Raw genomic sequence first — 17,990 nt, 5'->3', positions numbered from 1 at the left:
GCTGCACGTATGGATGTATAAATAGGAGTGAGAAATTACCTGGAATAACATTTCACAGGTAAGAAAATCACCAATCATAGAATACGTGTGACGTATAGCTTCACGATTTTGTGGTAAAGGGAAAACCTCTATTTTATAACATCCTTGGCGATACCTCCACATGACGTAATCGACCGCAAAGTATCCTGGGAAAAATGAGAGCAGAAAGGCTGAATCAAGAGTCCCCTGGTATATAGCATGTTACTACAGCACGGTTTTAAGTATCAAAGAGGACAATGTAAATACAAATGCAATATTTACAGCTTGTTTTCGATTAGTGCTTTTTCTTGTAGACGCTCGACACACAATACGCTAGTCATTTTATTTTATTGGAAATTTTAAACTCTAGCTAACTTTTTTTCTAAATTAAACACAATACAAATTATTTCTCACTTTCTTTTATTGACATTCTTGAAAAAATAAAACATCATTTTGTACGTAAAATTTAATACAAGATGGATCAATAGCATGATTTCAGATCAGTTTTATTTCTTTGCTTCAGTTTAAAAACTTTGGAGAATAAGTTGATCAACTATTTTACATGATTTCTACGTTGCTAGAAACATCTTCGTCTATAATGAAACAAACTTTTTTTGTAATAATACGTAATTTTTTATCTGACCAAATATTTGTTATCCATCTTGGTTCTTACGATAATACTGCTCCTTGTATTAAAAACAAAACGTTTCAACCTATTTTCTTATTTTTTTCACATTGTGTACACAAAAATATGCTTAGTTTACTCTTGTTTCTCTTAAAAAGTAAAGACATGTATTTTAAGTCCTGCAGTTGCAACATAAATTGTTTATTATCTTTAATTAGTGGTGGTAAATTAATTTCGGAAAGATTCGTTTCAAATCGTTACTAGAATCAAAGACATTAATTTCTGAAAGAAATCGGATTCTTCGGCGGAACCATAGTTTGTTTGACTAAACATAATTAACGGGTCAACTTAGGACTTAGAAGAAGAATTGAGATTTGTGAAACTAAGAAAATACAGTAAAAACTCTACTGGATTCTGCTTGACATGAGGAGGAAGACAGTGAGTCTTTAAAAATGTCCAGACAGAGATTGTAGAAGTAAATAGAACTTCAGAATACGTAAACGATTCAATCCAGCGGAAGTAAAAGTTTCGATTGAGCGGAACAAATTCTCGTTTAGAATGGATTGAAACGAATTTGTTTCCGAGGAAAATTACCAACCTTTCCAGAATTGACCTTTATCTTTCCACATTATAACTCTATTATTACAAAAAAATATATATATTTTTAAAAATAAAATTAACGTACCAACATCGCTAGTGAGTTCAGCTATTATATAGAAACTGGTAACCACGAAAAACATATATTAATTACAGTTGATGTATCATACCACTTTAATCGCTGAACAAATTCTCTATTATATTTTCCCTGTTATTAGTTATTCCCTGATTTCACGTAATGTAGTATTCGAATATATTATACACTTATTTGGTATTTACTACGTCCTTCATGTAATTACCACAAATTATTAACTTGTCAATCTACTCAAACAAACGAAGGGCCTATCCGGTTGCAATGATGCGAACAGACTTTGGGGGAGATGGGTGAAATTCAGCTCAAATGTAGAAGAGACTGTGTACATTCTATATTTAAAAACGCAAATTGTTCTAAAATGGATGGAACATAGTCAAAAAAAAAAAAAAAAAAAAAGCACGAAACGTTAGCTTTAATGTCAATCGAAAATTAATGAAACACAAATAATTCCTCCACTTATCTCAAAAACCAAAAGAGGGAGATGGATGAAATTCAGCTTAAATATAGGAGAAACAAATTGTCCTAAAATAGATGGAACATAATAAGAAACACGAAACATTAACATTAATGTCAACCGAAAATCAATGAAAAACAATTCCTCCACTTATCTCTAAAACCAAAAGAGGGAGATGGCTGAAATTCATTCAAATGTAGAAGAGACTGTGTAGATTCTATATTTGGAAAGCAAATTGTCCTAAAATGGATTAAACATAGTCAAAAAAGCACAAAATATTAACGTTACTGTCAATGGAATATCAATGAAAAATAAATAATTCCTTCACTTATCTCAAAAAGGAAAAGAGGGAAATGACTGAAATTCAGCTTAAATATAGAACAGACTAAATTCTATACTTCAGAAACAAATTGTCCTAAAATGGATGGGAACATAGTCAAAAAGCACGAAACATTAAGATTAATGTAAATGGAAAATTAATGAAAAACAATTTCTTCATTTATCTCAAAAACCAAAAGAGGGAGATGGGTGAAATTTAGCTCAAATGTAGAAGAGACTATGTAGATTCTGTATTCGAAAAGCAAATTGTCCTAGCTTATTGCAAAGACATAATAAAGAGTTAACAACGACGTATAGCACGTACGGTAACTATGAATAGAACATTGTCAAAAGTCAAGTCGTTTGAATAAAATTAATAATAATGATCAAGTATATGCATCTTCTGTGAATTGCCCAGGACTCCCCACGCAGAGATTACGTGATTGCAATATCTCAGACATCTGGATTTGGAATCTTCAAACTGGATTTAGCACGCAACATGACTTTTGACCCAGTCTGGTACTTATGGCAAACTCGATAGGCCCTTTTTAAATTTTGAATTATGGTTGTCAGGTAAACAAGACGAGTCTTCTAATTTAACTGTTTTCTAGCTTTTAATACTAGAAAAGTTGCACAATTTCTAACATATGAGAGTTTTCTCTTATATATTTATATATAGAAACGTGGTAACAAAGACTTACATGCATGCACTTGCTTGTAAGTATATATTTATACAAATACTTCATTATTACTCTTGACTCTAACACTTATTCTTGGTATATAAATCGACACATTTTGTATTTAAATCTTTAAGAAGTATTTATTTTAAAACTATTCTCTCTTAAGTTTAATCACTGGTTTAAACTTTGAATACATATTTACACATTACTGAGGTAAATAAAGTGATTAAAAATATTCAGTTACTATACAAATTATTTTACGATTAAAAAAAAACATTTTCTAGGATGCCATAGATATTACTATTGTATTACTGATATTCAGTGAACATCATTTGCAGTATATAAATTATTAATCGGTAAAAAAAGAAACAATTTGATTTTTGTTCTTTACTGCATAGGTATGTTACTTGGAGAATCACAATACCAAAAGATGTTCTTACATTTTGAGTTTTGTTGAAGAAATATTGTCTTTTTCCTATGTGTATATCATTGGCATATAAAAAATTGACAATGGGGTCAAAATACATGTAGTCAAATGTTTAGCACCACAACATACTGGTAGATACATTAATTTCTGGAGAACATGCAACAAACCTTCATTGAATAGAACATTTCGATGGAATTCTATTAACATTTTGCATATGAAGATACTAAATACATATAGCAAAATATATTAAATGCAGCTTATTAAATGTATATCTTACTATAATATTGTCACGAAAAACTTTATATTTGTTTGTTAACTCTTAAGTTTACTATTTTCATTAAGTAATTTATATCTACTATTTCTTGTTTCCGAAACACCTCGTTTCGTCTCAGAATACCATTAACATCAAGAATGTTATAAAATAGAGGATCTGCCTATACAACAAAATCGTGAAGCCAGACGTCACAGTTTCGCCACCCCCCAATCTGCCCGCTTCGCCCAATGTACAATTGCAATGTTTTGGGCCGACATTTATGGCGAAACCGAAAGTAGCCAATCAAACGTGTCGATGCTTTATTGAGTTAATAGGATGAATATATATATGGGTAGATTCTCTATTTTATAACACCCTTGATTAACAAAAACTATAATAGCGAAAGGAACATTGTCGATCTAATCTTTATATGAAAGATTTAAACAGTTCCAAAGGTTTAGAAAAACTTTTAGTTTTAAAAGTTCCTAAACATTCACGTAATGTATTTTCATCTTTTAAAAGTCTCCATTACTTCTTTCAGTCACTATAAGCCATATGACAAAATTAAGTCACTTAAAATAATTTCTAAACAAGAAAGCAATTTAATAATTTCTACATATTCTCAACAGGTGTGTAAACAAATGTTATTTATTTTTCAACGCAATTCTGTGTTAAGTTTTAGTATAAGCCAGATCTCAAAATACTCAACTACGCATAGAAGATACTGACATTGGTATATATGTTCTTTACAAGTTCAGGTTGTTTTTGAAATTTCCAATATTATTACTTGAATTAAAGTTCTAAATAAACATCTAAGCGTAATATTTAATAATTTCTCGCTAGCAATGAAAGTTCACTGGTATTAATTTTTGTAATGGCTATGCCTATATTATACTCTTTATAAAAAGAAGTTGCAATAATATAGGTTCCATAGGTTATATTTAGGACATTTATTTAAATATAGATAACTCTGTTACAGCTTTTTTTTTAAATAACATACTGAGTCGAGAAAACAATTGAACATTGAAAAATACTGGACTCATTAACATTTGTCTCCATGTATGTATTTTGGATGTAACAACATGAGATGTAAGTTTATTTGGTTGAAATTGGTTGTGTCACATTTAAACAATAGTCAAACATATATTCTCTAAGTGCAGATTAAGAATATGGGGCCCACTTTTTCAGAAATTTGTACGTAAAATATGTTATTTCATCAATGAAGAGTGATGTTTAAGGAACTTATTTACGTAGGCAACAAGGATGCAAGTCATAGATATACAGCATATTTTATGACTATGCAACTGTGCTATTGGTTAGTCAAGGCGAAAAGTAGACAATGGGAAAATCTTGTTATGATACCTAAGTGTGTACATATTAGTTGCCTGTGTACATTACAATCGCCAGTTGATATCCTCACGCAGATATTAACGTTATAAACAAATATATGTTTACACGTATATACACTGTTAGTAACAAGTGTGCTCGTTCCAGCCATAGCCCTGCTCTGCAGTTCGACATCATCAGTTTAGCCCCGTCCTGAACTATAATGATCTAGTACAGACTGGTGCGTTTTTTTTTTCATGAATATCACTTTCATGGTGTAACAGTTCGTAGACATATTATAAATATGAATTTGGCATGCACGAAGAAAATGAGATTCCTATCCACATTATGGTATAATTTGAACCAAGAAAAATTATGTAATAGCAGTTTATCTAGTGATCCTCATATTCTTAATCTGCATGGTTGTTTGCTTGAATAGAAAGTGTGATCCTATATCTTGCAAGGATATTATAAAATAGAGGATCTGCCCATATGTGTCTTCAACTTCATCCTATTAACTGAATGAAGTCAAAAAGCAACCGTGCATCGGCACATTTGATTGGCTACTCTCGTTTTCGCCATCATCTGATTGGCTAGCTTTGTTTCCACCATGAATGTTAGCTCAAAACATTGCGATCCTATTGGGCGGAGTGGACAGATTGGGGTGGGGTAACTGTGATGTATGGCTTCAAGATTTTGTTGTATAGGCAGATAATCTCTTGAAATGGTATAACATTCTTGAAATGGCTATATTCTCATATTGTAAATTGTTGATTGTATTGTGGTACATTCCTAATGCTTTCTTTTTAAATTCCAATTATATATCAACAAAATACCATCTTGTTTTCAATAATTTTAATGCTTGAAAACTACGTTGCTACAAAGGCTACGCAACTATGTAATAAATATCTAATCCTGATTAGATTTTGAATACAAAGTTACTTCAGCAATTTCAGAAAATATATATTTTCTTGTTTAAGCTCCTAATTTATTTTTAGCGTTGTGTCAACAACTTAATGTAAAAAATTGTATTAAATGCGTTGTCATATATCACACACACATATATACATATACACTGATACATTCTAACAAGACATATACAAACGCACATACTCCTCCTCGAACTAACACTGTTCAGTACAAACACGCACCCTAAAGCACTGGTAATGTACAAATACATTTGAACATTTGCATAATTACAGAATATCACCAACAGCCAAGTAATACCCCATCTCAATTCTAGTTTATATACAGAATAGTACCACAAGATATGAAAACGAATTTTCATATATAAGTGGAAGCTTATACGTATATTCACAATTAATATATACAAATTGGTAAATTTGTTTTCTAGGTAAGATCGTTTGTTACAATGTTTTAAGAATTTTCAAAATGAAAAGTATCTCGTATTTTCCTCTTACATGGGTCCTTCTCATAAAAATGACCTCATTATCCTAGGAGTCCTTACGAAATTTTCTATCAAATGTCGTGTATACCCCTTTTTCAAGCACTTTATATCAAAAGCAAAAATTCATTTTGCTTTGTGATTCAGTGTTCATTTCCTTGAGAAACACTTTCTGCCCAATTATTTAGTTTAGGACAGTAATAGAGTGTGTCATAAGTCCTGTTATAGGATAATACACATTTTCTTTTAATAATTTTGGCTTTTAATACTGTCACCATTATTAACCAACAAATGGAAATGCAGGAAACGCACCGGGGAACGGGAACGACGGGAAACCAGCCGTCGCCTGAACAGGTACTGAAGTTGTGATATATGTCGTGATAACAGTAGGTACAACTGTCGTAGAATAGAGTGTTGTGTAGGCCGTCTTAGCACCGAATGTAAGTTTCAGAACTTTACTGTCAGTGCTTGTGATAATAGTTTCGGTTACAACAGGGGTGCTTGTCACAGTGAACTTCTGAAACGGATTCGCTGGTGCAGCTACTTGTGTTGTTCCATATTCGTACTCTGTTTTGCTGACTGTTGCCACAGGTCGCGTCAAAGTACTGTAAGAAGTAGTAACTCCATTCCAAATTGGAATAACATGTGATTCATATATTGTCTCGGTCTTTACAACAGGTTTGGACGTTGTAATTACACTAGGAATGGGCGGAATTGGTGCTACTGGATTAAGGAATCTGAGATATGCATACTGCTGAAGTTGTTCTGGGGTTAGTTGAGGTGTCGGTTGAGCTGGGGGAGGAGTTGATGGCGGTGGTGGTGGAGGTGTGGTAGGAGGAGTGGAAGGTTGGGCCTTTAGCAAAATTTGAGGACCACCAAGCTTCTTGTCGACATCGGAAACATCAAAATCTGAACCAACATTAGCGAGGTCTAGATCAGGTGGGAACGCAACCTGTGCGTTAGGAGGTAGATCCTCAGCAGCGTTATCATTTTCTCCGAATTCAAGCTCAGAGTTCAGAAGACGTTCACGATTTTCTGATCCTGCTTCTTCTAATAACGTGTTAAATTCTTTCAGAGTACGACTTGGGATAAACTGATATACTTCCATCGGAGGCAGTGTTTTAATAGCAGTTACTAGACGTGTTATATGGTAAGACTGCACTAGTGTATATTGAATTGTATCTGTACCTTTAAAAACAGGAAGTATATGAGTTTTCAACATTAATTGTGTTGTATTAAACGTTTCGGTCAACGTTTCCAATGGGGGAGTTTCGGCATCTCCTGCTAAACCAATGGGTGGGAGAGTAGCAATGCTAGATGATGGGTGTAAAATATTGTTGTCATCATAAGGCGCAGAAGTTGCCAGAATATTTTCTGTTAAAGGTTCTGTTGTCGGTTGAGGTTCAATTGCTGTTGTTGCAGGCTCCAGTGTCTTTTCCACAGTCGATGTGACTGTGATGAATCTTGTGTTTCTTACAGTGCCAACTTGGAATGTATAAGGCGACTTGATAGTGGCTATTTCGTAATATACGTTCTGGAAACCAGGAGGTGTTGAAATATCAATACCAATCGTCTCCGCTTGTGCAGGTTGAAGATCCTGTGCTTCGTCATCATCTGGGAGTTCTATTGAAGTGGTTTCTTCTTCTAATTCTTCTCCATCTGATTGTCGAACAGAAACTTGAGTTGAAACTTGGGGTAAGTTTGTTGATGCATTAGTTTCATTTTCTTCTGGATCTTCCTGTTGGTCATCTAACTGCCTTCGGATGTTGACTCTTGGTTTAGGAGTTGTTTTATATTGCCATCGTCCAGTTGGGCGCGAAAGTTTGAATTTGTAAAGGCTTGTTGACGCTTGTGATATTTGATCTGTAGACGTATGACGGGGCTTGTATCCTCTTCTAGTGTATGACGACTCTGTCCCAGGTGTATTATTAGGTCGGAAACTTGTGCGACTGCGATATGATTGATAGCGTCTTGAAGGCGTTTTACTCTGAGTCTCGCTATAAACGGATACAGTGCTTAGTTCGCGTGTGCTCGATGCTGGGGAAGATGTTCTAGAGAAGCGTGATCCAGAAAATCGGAACGACGGTCTTAAAGTTTGTGGGGCTCTTGATCTCGAGCTGGTGGGTTTCTTTGGGGCCTCTTCCTTTTCCTCCTTTTCTTCTTCACGAGGAGTTGCAGTGCGACTGCGATGAAGTCTGGAGAGGAAATCCGTCCTTGAACCAGGACGTCTGGATGGTGTTGGACGCAGCCGGAATCCTGATGACAAGATATCGTCACGCCTTCCATCATGTAGAGAGGAGAAACTAAACTTGGAAGTTGCCGATGGACCTAGTTCTTGAACAGAACTGAAGAGGACTTCCAAGGGAAGAGCTACAGTTTCTTCCAACAGAGAACCTGCAGGGGTTGGATCTAAATGAGGAGCAGCTTTGTGTTTATGTCCAATAAGCGGAGCGGCTGTTTTCAAGATTTTTAATGTTGGAGTTGGTTGCGGTTTAGAGTTACCATGGTAAATATGTGAGGTGCTCTGTAAGATTTGTGCATATTTACCAGAGATAAAAGTTCCAATGACTCGTGTTTCATGTACCGTTGTAAGACCATCTTTTACTATGGTTCCACCCAATTTTGTTACAAGACCAGTTGGAAATTCATTCTTGCTCTTGGAAGGAGCATGATGATGGTGATGAGCAGTTGAAACCCGAGTTTTAATGTCCGTCTGTGTTACGACATTTACACGAGTTCGAACTTCAACAGATTCTCGAGTTTTCACCCTAACATTAACTTTACTGCTAGGTTTTAGGTCGATAACTTTAAAAGTTTCATCAATAACTTCACCTGGTTCTTTTGACAGAAAATCGTAGAATTCCTTTTCAATACTATTACCTACAACGGCAGGAATTTCGGCAGAACTTGAACCAACTTCTACCACTGTGCTTGGAGCAATAACATTTTTGCTAGGGTTATCGGATACTTCTATACTACTAGAAATTTCAATAACCTTCTTATGATTATTATCTTCTTTAACTTTTTTGTTAATTGAAACATCTATAATTTTCTTTTCAGGTTCGCCTTTAATCTCAACTATACTTGAAATTTCTGGTTTTGGATTATTAACTCGAACTTCTACACTACTAAAGATAGGGGATTCGCTTTTTTGTACTTTGACTTCTTCGGAACTGATGATTACAGAGGCTAAAGATTCCTTTTGAGAATTGTCTTTGCTAACACCACTATCTGTTGGCAACTTCTCTAATATTGTTTTGCTTGGTTTTATGTCTGGCACTGAAGAATCTGATGGCTTCGACTGAATGACTTCATTCTCCGGTGCAGACGGATTTTTGGGTTCACCTGAAATGAAAGAATAATAATAGTATATAACACAAATTACGACCCCGCGAATGATTTTACTAATTTTTAATAGATTTTTAAATAAGTTAATCAGCATGCAAGCCAATAAATATTTAAATAATAAATTAAAATAATACTGGTTTTGCACGATAAAACTGGTTGTTTTATTTGTAGATGCTGTAAGCTCCAATTCCGACATTGAGTTCCTAATGATCTAGAAAACTTGTTCGATTTTCAACGAAATTTTAGTAATTTATTTTAACCAGGGAGCAAATTATGCACAATTTGTTTATGATAAAAATGAAATGAAAACATAGAGTGTTTTACGTCCCGCGGTTATGCCAGCTAGGCCAAAGGAGACAGTTTATTTGTGATGTATGTGCCATAGTCAATGATGATTGTTCCAATTAAGATGACTGTTGACAACATGTAATAAAATTAGTATCATCCACACATAAAATAGTTGGCAAAAATGTTTGTAGTATTTATACTTTAGTTCTCTTTGCATATGTTTATGCATTTCCTAACATTTAAGTAGCTTTTTTCCACTTTCTGTTGACTAATGAAATTAACAGCTACTTATCACGATATTGCCATATATACCACGGTATTACACGATACTCACGAGCAGCGATGGATAATGTCCACAAAATGTCTCCTTGTTTAAAAATTTAAGTGTCACTACAATTTTAGGTTATAGTCTTGTTCATAGATTATTTTCCCATTTGTTATATAGTGTTAGCACAATTAATTCATTCGTTTTGAAAACACTATATTTTCAAAAGTGTTACACGTACACACATGAATGATATATGAAAAGAAACCACAAACTCACTGTGTGGCAGCACGAGTTCATTATCTTTCCGGTCGGATGTGGCAGTGTGGCAGTACGAGGTAGTATCTGTCGAAAACGAAGGGAAAGCAAGAAAAAAGTTTTTGTGTCCTTGAATATGCCAGATGTTTGTCTGTTATAGCTGTTTAACGCGCTTTCAGAAGAGAATATGGGAAAGAATCGCCATATAAACAAAGCATTTTGCTGTGGTATCGGCAATTCAGCGACAACTGGTTGCGTTGTAGAGGGAAAGGTACGTGGCCTCCCAGATCTCCTAATTTAACTCCTTGTGACTTCTTCCTGTGGGGGTACATTTAGGATCTTGTTTACGTACCCCCACTACCAAAATCCTTAGTCGAGCTCAAAGAACGCATCAGTACTGCAGTGGAGACAATTAACAGGACTATGCTACAAAATGTATGGAATGAGCTCGAGGATCGTCTGGACTTGTGTGGTGTCACCAAACGGGTACATATTGAACATTTGTAGAGGGTGTATAAACCTGGTGAGTTTGTGGTTATTTCCATATATATCTTTGATGTGTGTACATGTTATGCTTTAGGAAATATGGCCTTGTTAAACATGAATGAATCATTTATGCTAGCCCTGTACTTATTCTTTCTGATTGGCCAACTCTTTTTTTCTCAAAATTATCATGATAAGGACAACCTTTACTCTAATATATAATTGCGTTTGAGATATATCTTTTTTTTAGTTAATGTGGATATAATATATTCTACTATACTGTTCTCAAGTATTTTACAATACAACTACCATATCCTAATAACATCCTACCCTGATCTTTGTCCTGCTCTGCTAGAGTATGCTCCGCCATACAGATTATTTTCTTTAACAAAATATAATAAAAAAAAAAACAAACATCATGTTTATAATCATTACATTACATGTATGTTGACCAACTCTGTATCTGCATGAGATGTTTCGTACTCTCCACTATCACACGAAAAGCATTGAGAAGAGAGAGGAAGTCAAAGATGAAAAGATATAAGATAGCCTACGGAATTTTTTTTTTTTTTTTTGAAAACTTTCTGTGATGTGAAAGCTTATTGATTCATCGCCATTTTCTAGGTTTACTGTACTTCTTTTTTTAAAAAAAAATTATTTTTACGTGTGTTTCTAGTACATTAGGGAGGCCAAAAGGTCTTAATTAGGCTACGAAGAGCTTTGAAAAGAATGCTCAATGACCACTCAGACTCTAATGGACGAAAATTCCCTTCGGCTACTTCCTGCTTCCTCTCTCTCTCTTTCTCTCTCTCTCTCTCTCTCTCTCTCTCTCTGGTAATTGCAAAACTGTTTGATTGGCTCCGTCATCTACGTCTTGACTCACCAGAATATATTGATAGACTTTATATTAAAGCATTCCTTTTAGGTCGATCATGAATCAGAAAATTTTCTGTAAGGTGAAACGAAACTTACTTTAAATGAATTTTCCTAATGTACTAAATGTGATGTAAGACTTTACTTATTTATTTACTGTGAGTTACTAGGAGTGAAGAAAGACTGGCTTGTAATCATGTATATTTTTTTAGTGCTAGCCATATGTTAACGTCTTTTTAGAGGGCTACACCTACTCTTAGATGAGAGAAGTGAAGGAGTATGTGCTAGAGGAGTAAGGCATGAATGGGCTAAGAGTTATGTATTTATTTATTTATTATCAGAACAAGGGCATTATGATATTTTCAATCATAATCATAAGTGAATGATAGATGTAGTTTTATTGGCTATAATAACATAAATAAGGAAATGATAGAAACATACAAAGATATACTGTACATAAGTGTGATAATAAAGCAAAACATGAGAACAATATAAGCACATAAATAAAGATGGAGAAAAATTATGCACATAGATAAAGAATGAAAAGTTTGATTGATTGAATTGAGTGATCTTGGAATGTTAGACTACCAACTTGAATGAGAATATAATGGAAGTGATAGATGGGACTATCTGTAATACACGGGACAACATAAGGGTGTATTAGTAAAACAAATGAGTGTTATCTTCTTCCTAGGAGCAGCTCCAGGCTGATGAGAACGTAAGTAGTAAAAAACAAAAGGTTTGACTGTGCAGTGAAGAATAGAAAGATGTGAAGTGGATGAACATGAGGTTGGTAGTTTTATAGCAGAACAAAGTCTGGATGGTCAGGTGGTAGAGTATAGCAGTATAAAGTAAAAAGCAGATTGAGTGCAGAATGGGCATATTGTAGCGAGTACGATCAGGATGGAGTTCATGATGGCGCATAGTATCCATGAGTAAAGGATGGTGAGAGGTATATCACACAGTGAAGGACTTCTGTCTAAGAGATTCAATACGATGTGTGATGCTTGGAAAAGTGATAAGATCATAGAGTGTTAGGGTCGGACTGGGGAGATGTATGCGGTGTGCGATTCGGAATGCATGACATTGGTAATCATACAGATAAGTTTGAGATTTAAGAGAGAGGACCACGAGTGGATATACTTATGACAGCTTTAATTTAACATGGACAGTAAACACTTCTCATCACATATTCTTCCGGGTTTATGAATTATTTTCAATTTTATTTATTTATTTATTTTGTAATATCACACAATATTCAGTATAAATGACAGACACATTCATATACGTGCACCAATGAAAGCTTCATGGGCATATTAAAGTTGCACTTTATTATATTAATAATCGATTTCTCATGAAGTTTTGAAGAATAAAATCTTCCAGTTTCATATGGAATGATGAAGCCAATGTAGTAACGGTAATTGGTGATCGATATCGAAACATGATAGTGACTATTGTTTGTCCTGCAGTGGAGGACATGCCTGAGATGTTGTTTCAACAAGATGAGACCACAGTACACACAGCAAGGGTCTCAATTGGTCTTCTGAGGACCATCTTCCGCCTTCACATCATCTCGAGAAACACTGACATGTACTGGCTCTCCCGTTCTCCTGACCTTACTCCGCTTAATTTCTTTGCGGCTATCTGAAGGACAAAATATATGTGAACAAACCACAAACATACAGGTGCTCAAGGACAATATTAGTTCAGAAATATGAGCACTTGGACCAGAAGTGTTGACCCCTATCATAAGTCATGTGCTACACAAAGTCCGTATCTGTCAGTCTCATAATGGTGGACACCTACCTAAGATAATATTCCACATATGAATATAAACAATCTCCCATCCTTGTCTTTAAGTATGTGAAATATCAATGGAAACTAATGATAAATAAAAACGTTATTCACAGTTACAACCTCTTCGTGACTTTCAGCACACCCTGTAGTAAACCGAACTCCTTGTTTGATCAAATATGACTCTTGAGTCTTTTCTATTCCTCTTATAATATTGCAATGAATAGATGATATGATAGAGAAGAATTTTTACACCAAGATAAAAAGTCGTTAGTGGTGTACTGTACTTCACTAAACCTTTCAATTTTATGGTAAACGATCTTGATAGTAGTTGCAAAAATACAGATACTAGTAGTAGAAAATTTCTTCTTGACATCCCTGATAACTGTTGTTCACAACAACTTCTGTAGATTACGATTTTCGTACTGTAGGTTTAGTCCTTCTGTTAGTATTATTATTATTATTATTACAACACATTTAGTACAGAAAAAGTAGAACATTTCAATTCGTCCTAGAGGAAAACACTTAAGCTAAAAGAGCCAAAGATCTTTTGAGAACCAATTTTCTCAATTGAAAGCAAATAATAATTAGGTTGAAACTGTACTTCCATTCCTCGTTAAACTTGACGACCAACAGAACACAACCACTAGTTTAGAAAGGAGTTCCCATAGGAGAAAGAAAGTTTTCCTTGAGCATGTAATCAGGTATCAGAAGAACATGACTTCAGGCCTATTTGGTGAATTAGCGATGTCTGAAAATCGATTAATCTACTTAAGGTTAAAACACGCGAGATGAGAGCTAACGCGCAGCCAAAGCTCTGCGCATTCCGCCATTTTGGCAGAAATTTCCTTACATCTGTGATAGGTAGTCAATTTTAGAAGCAAAGATATTTACTTTAACTAGTTTTCAAATCTTCTAGAATTTACTAATGAATGTCGATATCACTTTCTCTTCAATGTCATTTATTGGGCTTATTCCGCAACAACCAGTCATCCTTGGCTTTACCATAAACCACCAAAATATCACTTGCCACTCTTGGGTTTAATACAACATATAAACTATTTCAGCCACGATCAATGGCTCATAACGAATTGACAAATAACTTCAGCCACTTACGGTTTCATTCCTACAAAAAAACAAATTTATAATACATAGTAACGCTCTTCTTTTGTTACTAAAATTTCCCAACGCTTTGTTCGATTATTCCCTTGCAACACCTTGCCTGACTAATTGGCCTAACCCAACATTCTCCCAACTATTGCTTGAAATTAAATTGACAAAAACACATGGCATGGCAATAACCCAACAATCTGAACAGCAAGTTAGTCGCGTTGGCACAAGAACAAAATTGCACTTATTCGGTCAAGCAAATGCAAAGATACAAGAGGTAACTAGAGAAATACGTCTATCCATGTAACTAGAATAGATTTTTCCTTATACATTAGGAATAACTTCGTGAAAACCCAATAGTCTTTCAACTGTAATAAAGCAGTTGCGCAAAGGATGTCCAGTGTGACTACATGACAACTGGTCGGCAAGAGAATTCTAAGGCCTAGAACAGGATTTTTACCAAAACATAGAACATGTGTATGAAGAATATAACTTTAATATTATGCTTTGCTGATGTTTAACTTAGCAAATTACTTTTACTCACCACCTACCTACTCTCATCCTCAATACTGAAACTGAGGTTGAGGGGACTTTTTTAAGATTAAGGTGAGATCTCATACTTTATCTGATTAAGTTGAGTGATGATGAGAACAAATGAAGAGATCTTAACAGATTATGTTCCCCTGTATGTATTTCTTTTGTAAATTTAAAACGAATTTTTTTCACAGACATTTCCTGCAATATATAAAGTTTTGAACCTCGTTCTTCCGCAGATATTTCCTACAGTCTTCCAAGTTTCAAATCTCGTTTTATCACATATATTTCCTGCAATCTTTCATGTTTCAATTTGTCTTTTTCCATAGACTTTTGTTAGGTTTTCATGTTTAAAATCCCCTTTTTCCCTAAGTCAGAGATGCAAATAAGCAACAAAATTTTACTAGCTCGAGAAAAGAGCTACTAGCCCACACCCCACAGTAGAAATCATTTACTCACCTTCGGTATGATATTAAATACTCACCCGTACCGACGAACTACTCGCCCCGGGCGAGTGGGCGAGTGCTTATTTGCATCCCTGTCTTAAGTACTGTCTGCAATCTTTCCACTTTCAAATCTGGTTTTCTGCAATATTTTGTTTCAGCTCTAATTCTTCCTCAAACACTCTGTACTATTTCAAGATTCACATAATTTTTTTCTGGAATTTTCTACATATTTTTCAACTCCGCATTCAGGATTTTTGTTTTCGTTTCTTACTTCGATTCTCCGCACATACTTCTTATAATATTTTACGTTTCAAACTTTGTTTCCCTGCAATTACTTTTTACAATCTTTTACTTTTCAAACCTCATTTTACACAGATTTGTTTATCTTTTTTATGTTTTCAAACTTCGTTTTTACGCAGATACATTTTACTATCCTTTACGTTTTAAAAATGTTATCTCCGCAGGTATCTAATTTTTACAATCTTTTAGTTTCAAACTTCATTCCTAGTGGATACTTCCTACAATATTTTATGTTTAAAACTGTTTTCCTGCGATTACTTTTTTCAATCTTTTACTTATCAAACCTCATTTTACACAGATATTTTTCTACCTTTGCTAGTTTCAGGTCTCGTTTCTACGCAGATACATTTTACTATCTTTTACGTTTCAAACTTCATTCCTCGTAGATACTTCTTACAATCTTTTACGTTCCAAATTTTGTTTCCCTGTAATTGGTTTTTACTGTATATATATATATATATATATATATATATATATATATATATATATATATATATATATAGATATATATATATAGATAGATAGATAGATAGATAGATAGATAGATAGATATACAGTAAAACCTGCCTTCAACGGACCCTTTATTAAACGGAAAACTGTCTTAAACGGAAATATTTCACGGTCCCATGAATTTTAGAGTAAAAAACGTGTAAAAGTCCCTTCATTAAGCGGAAACTGTGTTATGCGGACAGCGGAAAGCAAAATAAACCTTTAACGGAAATTTCAGAGTTCCAGACTACAGTGTTTAGAAAATGTTTTGACATTCTGTGAGAGGGTAAATATATACATTACATGTCTGCGATAAATTCTTCGTTCTTTTGTTAAATTTTTCTGGGCATTGTTGACCTTCCCCAAGCACTACCCATATTCACCCCCACAATTTGTCCGTAGTCCCCTCACCTTAATCAAGAATGAAACGGAAAGTCGGAAGGAGAAGACGAGGTGGAAGAAGAAGAGGAATACGGTACCGAGTTCGAAAAAGAGTGTAGAATAAAGACGTATCAAGATGATATCAGAAGTTTAAAGGAACTGCATCAATTTGCCTTACGGAAAAATGACTCTGATTTACTCAGTGTAGTTTCTCAGGCTAAAGTGTGTATGGAAAGTAGAACAGCTAAGCAGCAATGTATACAGAAAGCTCTGCTTGACTACTGAAAAAATAAAGAAAGCATGTGCATAGCATATTTTGTATTAATTTTAAACTTTTTGTGTATTAATTCGTAGAAAAAAGAAGCATTTTAATTGAAAAAGGTACGTACAACGTACGTACAATATTTTCTCAGTATGTCCGTTATATGCATGTATTAAAAAAAAGACAGCGTCTACCTCCATTAAGCGGAAACCTGACTTTAACGGAAATTTCTGCGAGTCCCGCTTGATTCCGCTAAAGACAGGTTTCACTGTATATATATATATATATATATATATATATATATATATATATATATATATATATATATATATATATATATATATATATATTACCTTTATTATGTTTCAAATCTCGTTCCTCTGCAGATACTTTCTTCCATCTTTTACGTTTTAAACCTCGTCTCTCCGCAGATACTTCTTACAATCTTCCATGTTCCAAATCTCATTATTTCCAGATACTTTTTCCAGTGTTTTACGTTTCAAACTACATTTCTCGCAGATACTTCCTACAAACTTTCACGTTTCAAACCTCGTATTTTCGCAGACATTTCTCTGAATCTTTCCAGTTTCAAATTTGATGTTCTTATTGCATCTAATTCAAAAACATACTGGTTATTTGGGAAGTAATGTATAGGTTTCAAGTATTTTACAGTACTGTCAACAGAAGTGGCACCAAGATGCAAAAAGAAAATAACAACTATTGGCAGTAAGTCAATTTGTAGGTATGTGTTGAGAATTCTTGATTTTGTTATGATTTGGAGTTTAACGTCCCTTTCAGCAACGAGGCTATATGAGACGGGATCTACTGATTAACGTGGAATTCAAACCACATAAGCTCCTGTCGGGACTCAAACCCAAGTCTCTCACGCCAATGGCGCGTAAGCTAACGTACTGAGAATTGTATTCATTCTTGGTAACTTAATTGTAGTGTTAGGTTCAGGA

The 17,990-nt window shown here is 34.4% G+C and overlaps 1 protein-coding gene across 2 annotated transcripts in view; it reads right to left on the bottom strand.

The window, feature by feature from the left end:
• Positions 1 to 693: 693 nt before the first annotated feature.
• Positions 694 to 17,990, bottom strand: part of LOC145670388 (uncharacterized) — a 382,033-nt gene continuing 364,736 nt past the window's right edge. For both annotated transcript variants that reach the window (XM_081739007.1, XM_081739008.1), the window contains exon 6: positions 694 to 9,542. In XM_081739007.1, coding sequence (XP_081595133.1) covers positions 6,478 to 9,542 — 3,065 coding nt within the window. In that variant the 3' untranslated portion in view covers positions 694 to 6,477. The remainder of the gene's footprint in view (positions 9,543 to 17,990) is intronic.

Source organism: Thermobia domestica, chromosome 14 (assembly GCF_964235325.1).
Source record: "Thermobia domestica chromosome 14, izTheDome1.hap1.1, whole genome shotgun sequence".
Lineage (NCBI taxonomy): Eukaryota > Metazoa > Arthropoda > Insecta > Zygentoma > Lepismatidae > Thermobia > Thermobia domestica.
The sequence above is the reverse complement of the archived record's forward strand: the minus strand, read 5'-3'. Positions and strand labels throughout refer to the sequence as shown.